The following is a 20,575-nucleotide window of genomic DNA, read 5'->3' as shown; positions in this document are numbered from 1 at the left end:
GGTTTCGGAATGCGGCGGATAGTGAGAAGCGGAGAATCTTACCACTAGACTCCCTCTGCCTACCCTGTTACATGCGGGATACAGCGTGAAGCTGAAAAAAAATCTAAATATGTTACAAATATTTTATCGGTTAATTTTCCATACAATGCGTTAGAGACCGATTATTATACACATTAACAGGAACCGTCATTGCCAAATGCAAATTACGTGCGCATGTATTCACAAATTAATAGATTGGAAATTAACGGCAAAGGAGCAACTAATTGAACTGGTAATAACTTATAGTAGTAAATACCTATCGCGTTTGAAATTTTAACTTATTTTGTAGATAGTTTTTGGTTGTCCTAGGTTTGATTTTGAAAATATATGTATCGAGTATACATATATTTTCAAAATCAGAAATTATAAGATTTTGTTTGATTGACCGCACTATTCTCAGGAAGTATTGGTTCGAATTGTGACTCAATCGTTTTTATTGGATGATTTATTTATCGAGAAAGACGATATGCATTAGTTTCCATGTAGTCCACTGTATCTTTTTTGGGTTTTTTTATCGTAAGGATACCATTTTTTACTCGCGGTGCTCCTCCTTGACGGCCTCACGCCAGGGTACGAAAACCAAGGGATTCTCACATAACCCCGACGCGACGGCGGGAGCCGGCTATGCGCGTTGCGTTGCAGTCACCCCTGGTAAACTGCAGTTAAAGTTATTTTCATTAACTCGTTAGTTATTTTCATTAATATTGATGGTGAACCTAAGCTATTTCTAGAATTATATATATATATTTTTTTAACAAATTTTAAGAGTACAAAAAAAGTAATGGAAGGAATTCATACGTATATCACAGAAAAAGCCCATTACATAGTATTTTTCAATTCATTTCATACAAAATATGTTTTTTTTTTTTCCTTATTTTGTAGGAAATGAATGTTAAAACAAATATTTTTATTTATTCTATTTTTACAAGTTGCAATTCCCGTTGACCTACAATCATGAAATTGACACTCGATCGGGTTTTTTTTTTCATTTCATCATAACTAACAAGTTACGGATAGTATTGTATAGTATTTAATAAACAAAAATTCAGCAATGGACGGCGATAGGTTGATTAAAAAAAAAACAAAAATATTACCTATAACGTCCTATATAACTAGATATGCAGTAGGTATATTCTGTTAAAATTAAATATTCCCAATGATTAATTACGTTGACAAAACGTAAATTTCATTGCATACCTATCATTTAAAGCATTTTATCATTAACACCTGTCACAGTTGAATCCAGTTCAATTGAACCCGAAATAATTTATAGTGGGCACGTGTGATGATTGTTATTGTGTGATGACACCCTATCATATCGACTATATAGGAAATTATGTTGTTAATAAATAAGGAAATTATGTTGTTAATAAGTAAGTTGTAAGTAATACAAGCGATGGTTGTCGGTTCGAGTCTCGCACGTTTCCATTTGTCTAGTTCAATCAAAACAAAAGACGTCGTTAGTGTCCGCCAAGCCCAACCCAGTGCCTAAATTTTCTCTTTCTAAACTGTCAACAGCAAAATATAAAAGTAAATAAATTGAATTGTAACGATTTCGATCTGTTCCAGTTTCTGCGATAACGATAATGCCTCTCGAGACCGGATTAAAATATCATCATCTTTCCACACTTAATATATATATTTTTTTACTTTTACCGGCGCGAGGGGGTTTCGAGTTGAGTAAATATGAATACAGTAAGTAACGTTTTGTAGGTATTCGTATACAACATACAGACACTTCTGTTTACGAATGTATTGAATCTGTATCTCCTTCATATTCTATTGAATGGATTCGTTCGAGCTTGAATATGCCTAAATTTGTGTATACCTGATACTGTTATTAAGAGCTTTCAATGGTTTGCGGGCGCATTTTGTTTTTGGAAGGTGGATATGTTGGTAGAACGAAAAAATTATAATTTGCTTGATCCTGGGATATACTTTTGAACATTTATTTTAACTTATAATAATAAAATTCAAAAATATATTTCTTAATTATTTTCAACTTAATTTTACAAATGTAGCTATATTAATAAAAAACATATAATATTAAGTTATTTACTTTTTTTTTAAAAAAGGTATAAAAAAATGAACGTTGCGGGATTTGACGTTGCCTTTTTGGAAACCGTCCAAGAAACGTATTGCTTAGTAATCTGAGCCCTTCGACGATTTTCAAGAGTTCAATTGTTTATAGGTTTTCTAAAAAAGGGTTTTTCTTTCCTAAGTGTGGAAAAACACTTTAAAAATCATTCATTACTCGTTAATATTTAAAGCTTTTTTAAAAAATTCATAAATTATTTATTTACAAAAAAATCCTTATTTTCTTTGAAAATAAAATAAGAGAAACTATAACGACCTCACATATACATATGTATGTATGTACAATACAAACTACATATGAAACATGGGATCGAGCTAACAAGGCAAGCGGATTCACATTAGCAACGGAGAAATGTTTTGTTGAAATAAACAGGATTTCTGGCGGAACGACACAGATAAGACATGGTTTAGAATACAATGTCTGTATTTGCATATGAAAAGTATTTGCATTTCATATGGGGAATCCACTAGCTTGCGCTTACTATTTGATAGAAATTGATTTAAATACCTATAGTAAGAAATCTGTCACTTAGTTTTGTAATAACGGAGTGTTTAAGCTTATTGTTTATCATTCTGTTTATGTATAGGGTGTATATTAGGCTTCTCTTAAATCAATAAAATTTGTAGTCTGTAAAGTCGGTTTACGGACTAAATTTTAACTTGATAACGAATTGCATTGATAAGTAATTGCATACTTTTATGAATTGAATTGAATTTTTGTGATTGAATTATCTTTATTTTGTACTAGCGGCCTGCCCGCGGCTTCGCCTGCGTGAACTACGTTATTATTAATTAAAAAATATAATAACGTAATTCACGCAGGCGAAGCGAAGTTACGCGAAGGCGTAAAAAAAATATAAACAGTCTAATAGAAATATGTAAAAAATATTCGGCAAATTAACATTTATATTCTAAGCAAAAAAAAAAACTAGAGAACTTTATTTTTGTAAACACTCTATTTAACTACGTTTTGTTATTTCTAAAAAAAACACATAGAATAAAGTTTAGGCTAAATTGTAAACGAAAAAGCAAAGTTTATTTAAAAATTACATTCTCCTAGAGCGCATTGTAAATGAATGTTTCACGAAAAAAAATATCGTTACATTTTAAATTGCTAACACCATTTTGTTAGACTTAAAATAAACTGAATGTTTACTTAAATTTTTTATAGTATCTATTTATTAGTTGGTGAATGTTAATTGTTAACACATTTGTTGAACAGTGAGTAGTGAGTTCGATTTTGTGTTGGGAAAATCCATTGATTGTAATATTTACTAGTATTTCGATAGCAGCCGGTAGTAGCGCAGCGACATAAGCGTACTGACTGTAAAGACGACGATTATGAAGTCAGTTCCCACTCGGGGAAGTGAAACATTTAATATTTACATTTCTTCGCTCTGGTAACAAGGCAAAACGCGGCGTTGAGTTTCGCCACTCAACAGGAACGGATGTGTTTAATGGGAAAAAAATCGGAAAAGTTCCTTCTACTTCTCCTGCTTGCTATAAGGGATACAGCGTGAATATAAAAGAAATTGAAAAACCTTTGATATTAATGAAAATCCCATTAAATTTCGTTGCACAGTTTAAAATATTTAAGCGTAGGTATTAACTGATTACTGTAGAAGGATGATAGAGCGCTCTGAGCTCAAGTTTGTTGATGTTGAAATTAAGAATATTTTAATTTTCTCTCAGTAGCTTATATGATGGAGATAAAAGGAAATAATAATTATATCCAAAAAGGTATTGTCCATTACTAATTACAATAATTATTGTGTTTATAGCGTTTATCGAATGTAGCGTTGGTTAGTTGGACAATGAACATTTATGACCTAATATTTTGTATTAAATTAATGTGAACTATTGGAATATATATTTTAGGGTTCAATAAATGCTTATCTAATATTACCAGAATTGAATTATATTTACAGAATTTAATGGTAGCTTTCCATTTTGCTCAAATTTCTAATAGTTTCTGGTAAACTTTTAAAAATTATATGTGCATTTTTTTTAAACGTATTGCGTGTTGAGTAGCAGCACTCAACGCGGTGGTGTCTCGTTGTCAGAGTGAGGAAAATAGACTTATTGTATATTTGATTTCTTCAAATAGGAATCGAACCCACAATCTATCACGATTACAGTCGCCTGGTCTTATGCATTATTTGCATTTTAAATTAGCTGAGATTAGTTATATTTTCAATTTTCAGAGATTCCATTTTATTTACATTTCTGTCAGCTGTCACTGATCTATAATCTGTATTGACTCGTGTCCTGTGACCGTATATAATTGGCTTAGGCTAGAATTTTCGACACTAAAATTATTTGAAATCGGCTTATGTCACGGATTAGCTTTTTATAAAATTGAATTGATAGTGAACTATGTATTTTTCATTTTAACTAAGTACCTTGTGCATTCCATTCATCTGGCTGTTTACGCTATGGTTGTGGGTTCGATCCTTAATTGAGGAAGTTATTTTTTGTTGCCCGCTCCAGCAAGACATAATATGACGTTGAGTTTCGTCATTCACCAAGTTATGTCTGTCTCTCTGAAAGCGGAACGGAGTGGCAGCGTTGGAGAACCAAGTGGCGTTATGCTGTCTTTCCTTGCCCTCTTACATAAGGGATAAAATGTCAAACTAAAACAAAAGTACTTGCCAAAAAGATATTATAATAAAATATTTAAAAATATACAGTTAATATTACATTATGATCCTAAATTCCTAATATAATGAACTGCAAAAGAAGTTCTTTTTGGAGCAAACACAACTTTATAATCATTCCCAATCCAGTCAATTTAGTAGATATTATATCATTGAGTTAAGTTGACATATCGTTTAAGTTTCCAAACCGTAGCTGACCTACTTTAGATATTCGGATAGGTCGCCACGCCATGGTTTACCTCAGTTAGACCTGAAAGTCCACTTATTCGTAGATTTGGCAAACGGTTACAGCGAATTGCCGTCCAAATCGACCTGGCATAGTTTCATTGCCGCAAGCCTGTATTAGAAATGATGTAACCTAATATTTTAGCTTTTTTTTTACTATTTTAATGGCAATGGTGGTTTCATTATGTATATATGAATATGAAAACTTTACTTATATGATTTTGTTAAGAATGATGTAGTTATTATTATATGTTAGTACTTTCATTTCTACGCTCTGCTAACTATGTAAAGCCCGCATTAACACGCAATGCCTTTAAAAATCGGTGGAAAGTGAATGGAATTCTAAACATTAAATTCCCTCTGCCCTGCTTTGTGCAGTAAGCGGAAGCCAAAAACATAAATTATATTCTAACTATTTTATTCTATTTTATTATACCTAATAAGCCGAGGGTAATTGGACTAGAATGTTTAATCCTGCTCACAGTTGACATGAGCCACTGACTGAATTAAATGTTTAATTATCTACATTTACGATTTTACGAGTGATTGCATTTTGCGGTGAACAGCAAGATTGGTGTCAATTACTGTTTAAGAATTAAATAGTATTTTTTTTAAATCACATATCTCCAGTATACGTCTGGTCACTAAAGAAAACTTAGTGGTAAGATTCTCCGTTCTCTAGTTCCCGTTCTAAATTTAGAAACGTTGCTTGTTAAATGGCTCAATTAACTAAACGCCGCTTCGCCTCATAAAGACCGAAAATGAAAATATTTTAATTTTAAATATTACCCCAAAAGCAGATTGAACCCAAAACCATGACTGCGCCATGATATCATCAAAGAAAATTATTATACATACAATATTTATACTGCCCAATTGCTAACTGACAAAAGTTAGGACTTACAGAAATTGAATTTATGTTCAGATTTATAGGGATACTAAAGAAGTTTCTAACTAAGTAATAAATTTGATTCTAGTGTGAGTGCTTCCAACCATTCCAGTTTTAACGGTGATATAGAGCAGCGTTTAGCACGGCGTGGCTGCGAAGGGAACCCTAATTGTATCAAAGCAGCTGAAGTTATATTAACCGAGTGTTTTGTGGAAATACAATGTGTTAACGCCGTTATGACTTAGTGGGAACGTGTAACTGTAAATTAGACGGTTGTAGGTTCAATTCACACTAGAGAAAAAATAATAATTAAAGAGCTTCATTCTGCTTCCTACAATACCTCGAAAATTCGACAGAAAATTGAGAATGGAGTGTCCTAACAGTAGGTTTCTCCTGTCTATCCTGCTATATTCGGAATACAGGGTGAAGCTTAATAAAAAATAACAAAGAATATTGGGTTTGTACAACCTATAATAAACATTCGGGATCGAATTTAAATGAGATCAAAGACTCGAGTTTGGGTGTAGTATCAGGTAACTCCGATAATGGGTTGTTGCAAAACAGTTTAGGTTATCCCTAATGTTTGTAAACATCCTGTAATGAAAAAAGTTTTTTTTGAATTAAATGTAATTATGTTTTAGATAATTTTTGTTTTAAAATATTTTTTTTATTAATATTATACATAACGTCCACAAATTCAACTCTGTGCGTTTTTTTAATGGTTCGTTTTTGGAATTATATTCATTTTCAAGACCACATGTTTAAATATTTATAAATATCGACTTTACTTCGTTTGGAAATGAAAAAGTATAAATAAAATTAATATATTAATGATTGTCTTATGACTCAAATATGCATGTCTCCCATGTCTTATCTAAAATCGACTATGTTCAAATCCCCATCCATCTATGTTTATTAAAATACTTCAAAATATTAGCAAAATTAATCTTGAAAATTACGATTTGTCATTTCAACATGACACAAAAGCCATCCCCATAGTTTCATTTGTTGTTCGTCATCTGCCTAAAACCGTAAATAGCAATAAGTAGCTCAAATTTACAACCGCAAATGACAATATCCCACTGAAATGCTACAACACCGAAATTACTGAAGCTTCAACCGCCCAATAATCAATTTATCGACTTTCCCATCAATCCACAGTGATTTTCTGGAATTTGTTGAATGCAGTGGATAGAACATTTGCGGATTAAAGGATGGCCGCAATATTGGCAGATTCGGAGGGAGGCGGACGGATGGACGGGGTTTATGCCGAATGATCTGGACGAGAACCGAGTTTGGTTTAAGTGCTTTGTTGTTAAAGATAGATAGGTCTTAGGAATTTTCGCGATTTGGATTTTATTGTTCCTATATCAAAGATTATAGTGATTGAACGTCTGTATGTGTTTATATTCTGTTGATTAGCCGAAGGTATTGACGGAGACGTATTTCACTTCTCGCCTATTTCAAGACTGTGTATGGTGAGTTTGGCAAACAAGTTGCGTGACGCAAGTGTATTTAAACTAATTTAATTAAAATTTTACATTATTTGTTTTGTTTATGCCCATTTCTAGGATTTACGAGATAGGTTTACAGAACCTATTGAAAGACCGCTTCTTCTCCTTCTTCTTTATTTTCTACCCAAATGCATTGTGGGTTTAATTTCGGCATCTAGTGGTTTGTCTAATAAGGCCAAAAAAATATTATAAATATAAATAAGATTTGATGATAACAATCTTGGTGTGTCATCAAGCAGTAATATTTTTATTATCAAGGCTGTAATGATATAATGATAAAACCCTAATTATCTACTATCCGAAGTATTATACTAATAATAACATTCCTTCCAGGCCCTTCTACAAGCGCACGATGTCGTCGCTCGTGAGGTATACGGAGAGGAGTCCCTCAGGGCGTCGCCGCCGCCGGTCAACGGCAGGGCCCAGCCCACCGAGGACGAGGAAGACACTGAGCCAGAGTTCGAAAACGTGACCAGAGTACGCCTCGTACAGTTTCAGAAGAATACAGATGAACCTATGGTAGGGGAATTTTTAATTATTTTTGTATGTCTATAGTTACGTCTCGGGTTGTGTACGTAATGTTTATAAAAAGATTTATTTGCAACGACCACTTGCCAGAGTGAACTTATAATAACTATAAATTAAGCATTCTTATTTTTTAAAAAAAAGGGTAGGCAGAGGGTACCTGGGAACCTAGTGTTAAGACATTCTGTTCCCATTAAGACACTTCGGTTCCCCATTTTCCCCTGGAAGCATTTCGTGTTGAGTGACGGAACTTAATGCTTTTCTTAATTCTCAGCTTTATATAAAAAAATGATTTAGATTATGTTATTCTCTATTCTAAGGGGTTGTTTTTGGGGTCGAAAGTTTGTATGAAACTTCGTTATTACAAATGCTAGGAGTGTCAAATGTTGCATAGACGTCACTAGGACGTAGTCATGGAGACAGAAATTAATAATAACATAGTTCACGCGGGTGTAACCGCGAGCGGGCCGCTAGTAATAAATAAAAACATATATACAGATATATAAGGCCGGCCTCATCGCTTCAAGCAATCTCTCTGAAACTTAATATAAAATTGCCTAAGCACCGTAGTGTTATGCTAACTTAATTCTATACATAATAGCGCAAGCTAACACCAGATTCTCTGTGCATACCTACTTTTGCTAAAAATATATTTTTTCATAATATAAAAAAAAATTGTAAGAGATATACGAGTAGATAGTTCGAAGTCTTCGCTTGTATAATGAAATTTAATTTTAGTATAAAGTGATTTAAAAAGGAAAAACGTGTCCTATATTAAATCTTATTAAAATATTTAAAATGGGACAAGTGCTCGTTTTTCGTTTAATTAAAATTGCAATTTAACCGTACTATTTTCACGTTAGAGTTGAAATTTCACCCGAGAAAAGAAAATCTTAGTATGCATTTACTTTAAAGATATCTTTGTATCAATTAAAATCTGTATAAGTAGGAAAATATAGGTGTTCAAAAGAATAATTACAAAGAATATACTGGTGGTGTGTTTTTATTATTCTTTATTGTTTGTTTATTAAACTTCAACAACAACAATCCAGGGCATAACACTGAAACTGGCGGACGACGGTCGCTGTATCGTGGCGCGCATCATGCATGGCGGCATGATACACCGCCAGGCCACCCTGCACGTCGGCGACGAGATCAAGGAGATCAACGGGACCCCCGTTGCCAACCAGTCCGTTGCGCAGCTTCAGAGGATGCTGGTATGGTGGGGTTGGGGGTTGTTGGGTTTTTTCTGTAGTTTTCTAGTAGGGTTTGAATTGCAGTTGAATTTTGATTATACAGTTTGTGGCGTGAAGTTGGTGTTTATTTTTTCTCAAAAAAATTTTTTTGGTTTTCGGGATTTTTAATTTATATTTCGTATGAAATATATGTATAATCGTATTGAAATGTGTACATTATACATGTTAAATGACTATCGAATACAATTGCCTTGTGGTTTTAACAATTACCTTTCCACTTTAAATAGGTATCCATAAATAAATCGCATATGATGACATTACACAATTAATAATTAATAAAATGAAGTTCAATAGTTCGTTAAATTTTCAATTACAACGTGCTTGCAGCGAGAGGCTCGCGGCTCAGTCACTTTCAAGATCGTGCCCTCGTACCGGTCAGCGCCGCCGCCGTGTGAGGTAATCAATTTCAGTTTTAATCACATCCAAAATTAATTATTACTTAGAGTGCTCTTGGCAACCCCTAAAGCTGAGTGTTATAGGAATGCGCATTTTGCTAACATTATTTTAAAAAATAAACAGTTTTAACACTACTTAGTTATCAAACTTAACGTAGTTCCTGATTTTGTTTTGAAATAGTTGTGTGTTTGGCACTAACGCGTGGTTACTAAAAGTAGATACAAGAGTCGACAAGCGCACATAAATCACATATTGCTTGTCTATACATACATACATGTCATGGTCAACTGAATAAACTTTTTTGTTTTTTTTTCTAACTAGCTATTCCGGATAAAGCCTTCGCCCGTTCTAGTAAGTAGCGATTACCAGAGCCGTTGCTACGTTATGCTATTTCATATTTGTATGTTTGTGTTTTTTTTTTGTATTTTTCGTTTTTGTTGTATTTTTCTTTCATGGATAGTGGACTCTCCCCGGGCATGGCTGCGCGACCCTACGTTCTACGTTTCTGTGCGCTTGTTGTTCTTATCATATCCTTATCATTATCATCTATAATCCATGATATCTTATCATTTACTAACAAAAAATCATAATTATCATTTAAATAAACCATTTTCACCAATGTCCTGGGTGTCTTGATCATTTCGTACGTAAAATTATTAGATTTATGACGTTTCTAATCATCTCATACATATAATCGTATGTGTCTCTTGCAGCTATGTCATGATACGAGAATGTTATATTTATAAGTTTTATGTTAATTTATTTAAGATACTACACTAAGTACAAATACAGCTTGTATAAGCACAATTGAACGTATATGTTCATTAAACATCCGCTATTGTGTATAAAAGCATTATCATTATCATCAGATTTGTAAGAATTTTTATGTAAAAAAATGTAACAAAAGCCGCGTTTTCAGATATTTGTGAGAGCACAGTTCGACTACGATCCTTTGGAAGACGAATTGATACCGTGCGCTCAGGCGGGGATCGCTTTCAACACCGGCGATATACTGCAAGTACGTTTTTATATCTACGAGTACTTTTTTACAATTGTATCCATTTAAATATGTAATTTTATTTTTTCTCTAGGTATAGCATTGTTGAAGATTTTTTAGTAACGTGAAGTATTTACACTGTTGTTACAATGGTCCTGTTGTTTTAATGTGGTCTTTCAACACCTGACTAAAGAACTTTCGGATTAGATTCAATAGATATATGTGTTTTTTTATGAATATGTGATTACTTCTATTTAATTTATTGTATTTGAGTAAAAACAAGAAAATAACAAATAATCATTAACTATTGTCAATATCTCCTCAATGCCTAATAAATTTATAAGAATGTTGTTTAACAAACATTTCTAGATTATAAGCAAAGATGATTCCCACTGGTGGCAAGCTAGAAAGGATGCGTCGGGGGGCTCGGCAGGTCTCATACCGAGTCCTGAACTCCAAGAGTGGAGGGCCGCTTGCGCTGCAGCCGAAAGATCTAACACCGATCAAGGTAATTTTATGAGTAGTTTGATGTGATATTTGTATTGAAAATGTGTATAATAAAGGCGTAAATTTGACGTTTATGATTCACTAAAAATTAAGTTATTTTTTTTCTATTATAGTTATAGATATTCTATTTAGAAGAACTTACGCCTTTATTTTCATACGCGATCTGTGTTCTTGCTAGCTTAAGAGTTTTGGTGTTGCTTCGTTCCAGTTTTTTATGGCCAGACGGATTTGTGTACACTATTTGTTATTTTATAACAAACTATTTGATAATATTTTTGCGAAATTATGTAAATCAAATGCCAGAAATATCAAAATTGATCACTGTCTGGCCATTTTGATATTAGTATCTGTGTGGAAACCATTTCATCTTTAATGTATCATTGCTGAGAAATCTGAGTACAATAATTCATTGGCTAGTATTGAAATTTATTATGAAATGGGGCAACCTTATACAAAAGGAAAACAAGCTACGAATACATATTATACTTATTTACTTAAGTATTAGAAAATAATTTGTCAGCCTAAATAATTATTGGCAATTAAATGATTGGCATAATCAAATTGTATTAGGAAGTAGATCTAAAGGATTAGCGACATTAATAATAACGTCAATTTTATAGCTGATTAATAGAAGCATCATATTGCCTTGTATTCAGTTTTCACGACAAGAGCCATTTAGATTTCCAATATTACCAAAGTGCTTCATCTGTTTTGGAATAATTTAGAATTTTGTGTATCAAAATGTTACTTCCATAAACACTGTAGGCGTCAAATTTATTATCTTGGTGTTGTCTTAGGATATTAATTGGAATTGCGTTTCCTTTGGATAAGCTTGTAACATCATTCGTGCTTTCCAAAGTGATTTTACGTTCTATGTTCAACTAGTTTTGCATCGTTTATACTTTTAGTTCCTTTTTTTTGTTTCGGATTCTTTACGATCTCATGTTTTTGTCATTTTTATTTATAAAAATATTTACTATTAAATTAATTTAAATAAAACATTAACATTTCACATTTTCCTTTCAAACATTAACCATCAACGGACAAATCTACAGTTGGTATGTAATATTTTCTTTTTCATATTTTATCAGTTGACAAGCTCCCCGTGTTGAGTGATTTTAATTATGACGTCATCAGCCCTAACTTGCATGGTATTGATGTCAGTCCTATTGAAATCTGTGAATATCCTTATGTATCTCATATATCTTATACAGGGTGTTATAGAAGTTGATATAATATTATATTGCATAGAACTGTGATGACTGGTGTAGTAACAAAATTGTGGGAGTTTGTGTTTTCTATGAAAGATCGTAATTTTTTTTTTCTTCTTTTGTCATTGGGAGGTGCTTAGTCAAATCTTATATTGTTAATGATTTAATGATTAAGTATATAATTATATATAATTTAATAATGTAGAAATAAATGTGTCATCTAAAAGTAAGCCTTTTGCCAAATCTGCTGAAGTCCTCGCTGTGAAATTATTATCTGTTCCACCAACCGATTTGACCGCTTGCCCGTGTGTCTAGTTGATTTATGGATTGAAGTTGACTAAAACCCATTTGGCTAAGTATTACCCAATTATCCCATAGTATGCATTCCATTGACTTGTTTGCATGAATGTATTGTAATGTTGTGCGGCTAGGAGCTGAAGGATGCGTGTCTCATACCGACGGATGTGAGAATACAGGTAAGAATTATAAGTAAAATATTTATTTAGAAAATTTATTAAAAAGTAACATAGCGGTACGTAAAGCCGCGTATCTAATCTAATAAGTTGTAACAAGCGTATTCAAGTTTCGACGTAGCTAGATAAGAACGTATGGCTTAATGGTTAGAGTGTTTGGACGGTTTCCAATAGGCGCGTGTACAAATCTAGTTATAGTAACATTTTTATACGTTTTTGAAATAAGTGTTTTTTCTTTCCTACGTGTGGAATAATACTTTAAAATTAAATGTAAGCTTAAGTTAAAAATATAAGAATACAGTAGGTAATTTGTGTAAAGGTAAAAATAATATGGCGTATATTGTTAATGAAGTTCAAATTACATAATTACAATTGGAAATTTTATAACAGTGAGTTTTATTGTGAAAATTGAGAAGTAAAGATAATATCAGCATTAATTTTTTATTATTTTAGTTAAATTGAATATGTCCATTATATTAAAATTTTACCTTTGAGAATAATTAAGAACTTATCTATTGTGATCTATGGCTTAGGTTTTAAAAAGTTAATGGCAGTTTATTTAGGAATATTATTTTTTTCTGTTTTAATTGAAATCGATATAATGTTTGTCAAATTGCATTATTTAAAAAATATATAATATAATTCAAAATTAAAATGTCAGTGTATTTCACGTATCACATGAATTTTTAAATGTATATGAAACATTCCTGTCTAGGGGACGTGTTGTCGATTCGCGATGCGTTTGGAATTTTGATATGAAATTTATTTTGTATTTAATACTTTTAAAGTACGTATGGCTTACACGTATAATGTTGAGAGTATTTTTAGTTTATTTTTATTAAAATAGTTCTATAGTGACCAAATATTTTTGTATTATATTGCATTTTGTTATTTAAAATTTCAAAAATCATTGATTGATGTGTCGAATTAATTATATTTATGAGTGCACAAACCCTACGGTTGCTTGTTCGATTCCCACTCGGGGGAATTAATTATTATTCATGAATTTATTTACATTAATTTCTTTGCTCTGGTAATAAGTCAAAGCGCGGCGTTGAGTTTCGCCACTCATAGCGTAATACCTCAAAAATTCGGCAGAAAGTGGGGTTCAACGTTATCTCTTCCTACCCCGTGCGATAAAGTGTGAAGTTGAAAATTTAAAATTTTCTGAACATTAACTAACTTTCGTATATAAAAACTTTATAATAAAAAAGTATATTTTATAACATAGTAATTACGATATTTCCTACTATCATATTATAGTAGATATTTTGCGCCATTAAGATGATTAAATTAAATTACCGAGACTCGATGTCCTACTTAAATATAACTGAATCAGCTTAATTTGCATTTTTAACAATTATGCAAATGGTTATGAAAATTAGGGCAAGTTCTTCCGAATATAATTATGAAATGTCTATATTATAATGAGGCCGGTAGTACCACAGGGGCACAAGCGTGTGACTGTAAACGACAGGTCCTGGGTTCGATTACACCTGGAGGAAATTATATATTTTATATTTATATCTTCGGTCTGGTAACGAGGTACAACGTACGTCTATTTCCGCCACTTTTTTTTCATATTTAGGTATACCTAATAGGTATTAAGTGACTTGCTAATATAATTTCAATCTAAGAATTTTGAATATGAAAGCATTTTGTGATTTATTTTTCTGTTATGGCAGATTATTTTGAAAGTACAGTCAGACTTTTAATTATTTATTCACGGTATGTTATTTTTGTAGATAATAATATATATAATTTACTTGATATTCAATTTATTATAAGTAGAATGTTCCTTATAATATATTTTTATTGCGATTTCAAAAAAATATTTTATTAATGTTTAAACATATTTTTTCTATATTTAGTAATGAATTTTTCAACAATTATTATAATTATTTTTATTGACACGAGCATTTATTTTATTTGTTATAGTGAATTGTTCGATATTCGGACGCAAGAAGAAACAGTCGAAAGATAAATATTTGGCGAAACACAACGCCGTGTTTGATCAACTCGACGTTGTCACGTATGAAGAGGTCGTTAAACTACCATGTAAGTGATTTCTCACTCTTTAATATTAATGATATGAAATGAAGACAGCGTGATAAAATACTAGGCCGCTACGTAGAGTTAAAGGCTATTATTATTTATTAATGAAAACAGCGGCGTTTGGTTATGCAATACGATTCCCACTCGTATTGCATAATTTTTATTTACTAGTTCCACCACTCAACACATAATATCTAAAATATTATTGGTACATGGGGACCGGAGTGTCTCAACTCTAGATTCCTCTGTCTATCCTGCCCGCTATATGCAGGATATAGCGTGAAATAGAAAAAAATATTAATTCAATAACATAATATTTACAGCTTTCCAAAGGAAAACAATAGTGCTGCTCGGCGCGCACGGCGTTGGACGCCGTCACATCAAGAACACTTTGATTGCACGTCATCCCGATAATTACGCTTATCCTATACCGCGTAAGTCTTTTTTTTTACATAAATTTAACTTTTTTTGAATTTTTATTATATTTATAAAGGATAATCGAAATATAGTTTTTCTCATAAATATTCCACGTATAGACAACGTGGCTATAATAAAACAATAACTTTAAGCGAGCGAAACCACGTGTATGATTTATATTTTATACATTAGGTACATTACGGTCTTTGAAGATAACACGTGAAAGCTTTTGTGCCAGTGATACAAAAATAAAAGAGTTGTTATTTTATTATATTATAAATTGTTGAAAATCTAATAAAAGCGAGGCGACCGTGGTGGTTTGTGGGTTCAATACCCATTCTGGGTTAGATGATAAACAATTAAATAATATAAATAAGATAAGAACCCACTCGTTTTGCAGAATAAGTCCAAAATAGTTAATTAAGCTATAGGTACCTATGTCAGCGTTGACCCTAATATGATTGTTATGTAAAACTTTCATTCGGTTGTGCTTTTAATATTAACAAAGCTCTGTTATGGAACATTCATTCTACATAATAATGCTTTGACCAGAAAGAGTGCTTTTCGCTTGTTCTAAAACTTTTAAATTATTTATAACAGAACAAAATTCAACATATTAAAATTCCTGTTACGTGTAATATATTTATTTATATATGAAGTTTTATTATATTTTTACTTGTTAATATTGGAATATTGTTTAAAAAAAGACATTTAAATACGTACACATATGTGGTAAGTGAAAAGAATATAATTTTATTACTAGCGGATTCATTTTATTCCACAATAATAACAGATTTTCTACGTTATTATTATAATAACATATTAATGTTATATTAATCGGTCTTAAACCTATGCGGAGGTGAATTCCACCAATCAAAACGCAATGTTGCATTGAATGGAATTCTTTCTTAACTTGATTTTCTCTGCCGGCCCGGAATAATATATTTTTTTAATTTATAAACTCCATCGAATTAAAGTCAAATACAATCATGGTGTAGAGTTCCCGCTCTAAACACTACATAACATTTAGATTTTTTATATGTAACTAACTACCTTTTTACGCAAAAGTTTAGAATTTCTGACTTCATGGCAGCCACGACTCGTCAACGGTACTGTACATTGACATCATGTGATGTAATTTTAAACCGTTTGCGAATCCAACTCAATTTTTTTTTAATTTAAACTATTACTGCGTAAAATTAATATGTTTGTAAATATGTTTTCCAGATACAACAAGACCTCCGCGGGCGGACGAAGAGAACGGCAGACATTACTATTTCGTGACACACGACGAAATGATGGCCGACATAGCCGCCAACGAATACTTGGAATATGGTAAATTGAAAGTTTTATATTCTCGTTTTATCTTTTTAGAGTTCCGTAGGTACCTAAAGAAAAAAAACAGAACCCTTATAGGAATCTTTTGTTATACATCTGTCCATCTGTCAGACCATTAATCTCGAGATTGCGTGGAGATTAATATCAAATGTCGAGGTGTATGGTCCTCGGATCACAGAAAAAATTAAACTTCTAAGTCAATGCAGTCAAAAGATAAGAGCACTTAAGCATCGTTTTTGTTACTTTTTGTATAAAATTCGCCGAGTATTCAAAACCTATAGGGTACTTCCCGTGGCGTATAAAAATTATTATTTAAAAAAACTTTGGTTTCTTTCACACAAATTGAGTGTACACGTCCGCAAACTGAAGTTTGTCAACTATTATAAATTGTATTTCAATAAAACAATTATTGTTCTTTCCTATGTGATTAATATATAGTATTTTACCAAACGATAATTATTTATGATACCAAATGATAATTTTTTAAAAGTTAATTAATAATTGAAAAATGATAACTTTATTATCTATGGGTACAAGGAATTTGTAGAAATCTTCCTTACAGAGATGATAAATAAGTGTATAAAAATTTCGACGTAGCTTTAATGAGAACGTATGGCTTAGTAGGCAGAACGTTTGAACAGTTTCCAAGAGGCATGACTTGGAATCCCGCTGCATTCAATGTTTTATACATGTTCTAAATAAGTATTATAAGACCACGATTATATAAAATTAAGTTATTTCAGGCACACACGAGGACGCGATGTATGGAACGAAATTGGAAACAATACGTCGCATACACGCTGAACGTCGCATCGCCATCCTGGACGTGGAGCCCCAGGCCTTGAAGATACTTCGTACTGCGGAGTTTGCGCCTTACGTCGTGTTCGTGGCCGCGCCGTCTCTTAACAATGTTGCTGATGTGAGTTGGTCTTTTTTTCTTACAGTTATTGTATTCGATTCGATTTTTTATCAAGAAAATGTTTTTTTTTTAGTGTAGGAACTAAACGTTGTGCTTTATTTTCTTATCAGAATGAGAAAATGAAATTGATTTACTTTTGTAACAATCGAACCCACAATTGTGTTTACAATCAAACATTGTCCCACTGCTTCGCGGCGGCCCTGTCACTAATTTATCTAGCTTTTAGCAATTACAGTGTTTTATCTAATAATAAGTATAATAACAATCTTTTTTTTGGCGTGACGCAGGGGCACACAGTGTTAGTGTAAACGCAATAGGTTGTGGGTTCGATTCCCACTTGGAGAAATAAAATATTTACTTAAATTCAAAATTCCATTTCTTCGCTCTGGTGTTGAGGCAAAGCGCGACATTGAGTTCTACCACTCAATACACAATGCCTCCAGAATTCGGCAAAAAGTGGAAAACGGAGTGTCTTAACACTAAGTTCCCTCTGCCTACCCAGCTGTGTGCGGGATACATATATTTATTTATTTACTTTTATCTCTCCCCCCCCCCCCCCCAGTATGACGGCTCCCTAGAGGTCCTAGCTCGCGAGTCGGAGCAGCTGCGGCGCACGTACGGGCACTACTTCGACATGTCCATCGTCAACAACGACATCGACGACACGCTGGCGCAGCTCGAGGCCGCGCTCGCGCGCATGCGCTCCGCACCGCAGTGGGTGCCCGTGTCGTGGGTCTATTGAGGGCTAAGTGTTTACGACACTTCGCTTGAGTTGTCATTTTGATTTTGACAGTTGATAAGTGTGAGTTTTTTTAACGTTTTTGACAGTTGAGTTTACATTTTGACAGTTGACAAGTGTGTGCTGTTTGACAATTGTGTTGAAACAACTCTATTGTCAAAAAGATCACTTTTTTAATGTTTTGGCAGTTGAGTTTTATATTTCGACAATGATAGTTTCTGCGACTTTAGTTTTTTTTTTATTTTGACAATTGACAAGTGTGTTTTTTGGGATTGTGTTATTTTTTTTTTAAATTGTCATCAGTGTTAAACTTAAACACACTTGGAACGCCTTAGAATAGAAACAATACAGATTTGGATTTTAATAGTTGACAGGTTGATAGGTGTTGTGCTATTTGAGAGTAAAATAATTTTGGTATTACTTTTCATTTGTTTTAAATTTTGACGAATGTTTTAAGTGATTTGATAGGTTTGGTAGGTAGTGGATAGGTTTTGTGTTTTTTTCTTATATTTGATAATTTAACAATTGATTGAGATTTTGTGTTGGGGTGGTTGAAATTATTATAATTTGGTTTTTTTAATTCTACTAAGGTTTTAGTAATTTGTTAGAGTAATAGTTTATCATTTAACGATGATTTTTTACAATACAATAAATAAACGTTATATTCTTGTTGTTAAAAATAATAATTTGCACTATCAACTGTCACTATTAGGTACATACAACATTATTTGTATTTACGGTACAACGTTTGCTTGTTTTTATTTATGAGTTAATTTTGTTAATAATTATTATTTCTTATAATTGACATGAATTCAAAAATTGTGTCCATTTTAGATTTTAGATTTTATCACCGTTATACCGTTATACAAATACATCAACACTTATAAAGTACAATTGAATTGTAATATTTTGTGCCATAATTGTTTCAGTTATAATTATAATATGTCATAAAAAAGGAAATAATATAACAACTTTAAAAAATATATATTAAATTTCTGATTTTGACCTTCAAAGATGAGTATACAACGACGATAAAAGTTAGAACTGTCGATTGGAGGAATTTAATCACTAGATATATATTTAAACTAGACATATCCTGGTATTGACGTTTTTGTATGGATAAGTCCATAGTAGTCGTTTGTCAATTTCAGCCGCGGTGGTGCAGTGGGGAATAGTCTGACTATAAACCCGACGGTTGTAGGTTCGATTCTCATTTAAGGGGATGAATCATTGACAATTTCGTCGCTAAATTGTCGCATTGTCTAAAAATTGGACGCAACCACGTTACGAAATGTCTTAATACTTAATTTCGTCTGCCTTCTAAATGCGGGCTATAGGGTGAAGCTAAAAAAAATAGTGAACTGGATATGTCAGTTTAAATGTTGTTTTAAGAATTTATTAGTTAAAATAATTTCGTCAAAAGACATTAAAATTTGTTACTTAATTAAAAGTATTAATTTAGTGTTTTGTGATATCTAATATTTGCGTGTTATTATTTTATTGTTTATCGTGTTATAGTTTTTTTAATAACTAAATAAATATACGAAGTCGAATTTGGTACGATGACGCTCAAAAACATTTAGTGCCAATTTTTGACTTGACGACATCTTTATTGGGACTTTTTAGAATTGTGTACATAATATTATTATAATATACATTAGATAATTTAAAACGGAGGGAATAACTCTTTAGAGTGTACTGTAGCTCAAATGTTTACTTCAAAATTTAAATCTAAGATTTATCCTATTATAAGTGTTTACGGTTGTCCAACTAAGATTCAATTTTCATTAAAAAACATATATTTCAATTATAAAGTAGGGTTATTATTATTCTTCATTTGATTTAATTGTTGTGGATGGATTCCATTTGGGGAATGATTGTTTAAAGTATATTCGTTTCCCCTCTAGTAGGCAAAGCGCGGTGTTGAGTTACGCCACTCATCACTGAACAGAAGCGGGAACAGAGTGTCTAAACACTAAATTCCCTCTGTCTCCTTTGATATGCTGGAAAAAGCGCGATAGGTACTACGACAAACTGTTGTTTATTGTTATTCTTCGATTAATAAGGTATGGTTGGATTAACTATATTTTTATTGTTTCTTAGTTGGAAAACCTTTTTTATTATTATATCACAGTTTTTTAGAATTCACAGGGTTGCAAGGAACATTATAGTATTTTGTTTTGTTTATTATTATTTATTGTTTTCTTTTTTTATTGTTAGTTTTATAGAATAATGATAGAATTTAAACTTCATTGGAAAAACGTTATCATTATAAAAAAATATAATTTATTCAATTAGTATGAAAATAAAAAAAAAATAAA

General features: G+C 32.1%; 1 protein-coding gene across 11 annotated transcripts in view; it reads left to right on the top strand.

Moving 5' to 3' along the window:
- The window catches only part of CASK (peripheral plasma membrane protein CASK), a 207,182-nt gene extending 186,607 nt beyond the window's left edge, over positions 1 to 20,575 (top strand). For 2 of the 11 annotated variants that reach the window (XM_085207480.1, XM_085207473.1), the window contains 12 exons: positions 7,755 to 7,940; positions 8,999 to 9,163; positions 9,530 to 9,598; positions 9,920 to 9,949; positions 10,518 to 10,616; positions 10,965 to 11,103; positions 12,745 to 12,789; positions 14,725 to 14,844; positions 15,165 to 15,275; positions 16,486 to 16,593; positions 17,340 to 17,515; positions 18,078 to 20,575. In XM_085207480.1, the coding sequence (XP_085063606.1) occupies positions 7,755 to 7,940; positions 8,999 to 9,163; positions 9,530 to 9,598; positions 9,920 to 9,949; positions 10,518 to 10,616; positions 10,965 to 11,103; positions 12,745 to 12,789; positions 14,725 to 14,844; positions 15,165 to 15,275; positions 16,486 to 16,593; positions 17,340 to 17,515; positions 18,078 to 18,257 (1,428 nt within the window). In that variant the 3' untranslated portion in view covers positions 18,258 to 20,575. Of the gene's footprint in view, positions 1 to 7,754; positions 7,941 to 8,998; positions 9,164 to 9,529; positions 9,599 to 9,919; positions 9,950 to 10,517; positions 10,617 to 10,964; positions 11,104 to 12,744; positions 12,790 to 14,724; positions 14,845 to 15,164; positions 15,276 to 16,485; positions 16,594 to 17,330; positions 17,516 to 18,077 lie in introns of all 11 variants that reach the window. The other 9 variants (XM_085207479.1, XM_085207472.1, XM_085207482.1 and 6 more) reach the window with 6 other exon arrangements.

Source organism: Heliconius melpomene, chromosome 3, assembly GCF_056956725.1.
Source record: "Heliconius melpomene rosina isolate 202511_hmr_F chromosome 3, ASM5695672v1, whole genome shotgun sequence".
Taxonomy (NCBI): Eukaryota; Metazoa; Arthropoda; class Insecta; order Lepidoptera; family Nymphalidae; genus Heliconius; species Heliconius melpomene.
This window is presented reverse-complemented; position numbering and strand designations above follow the sequence as displayed.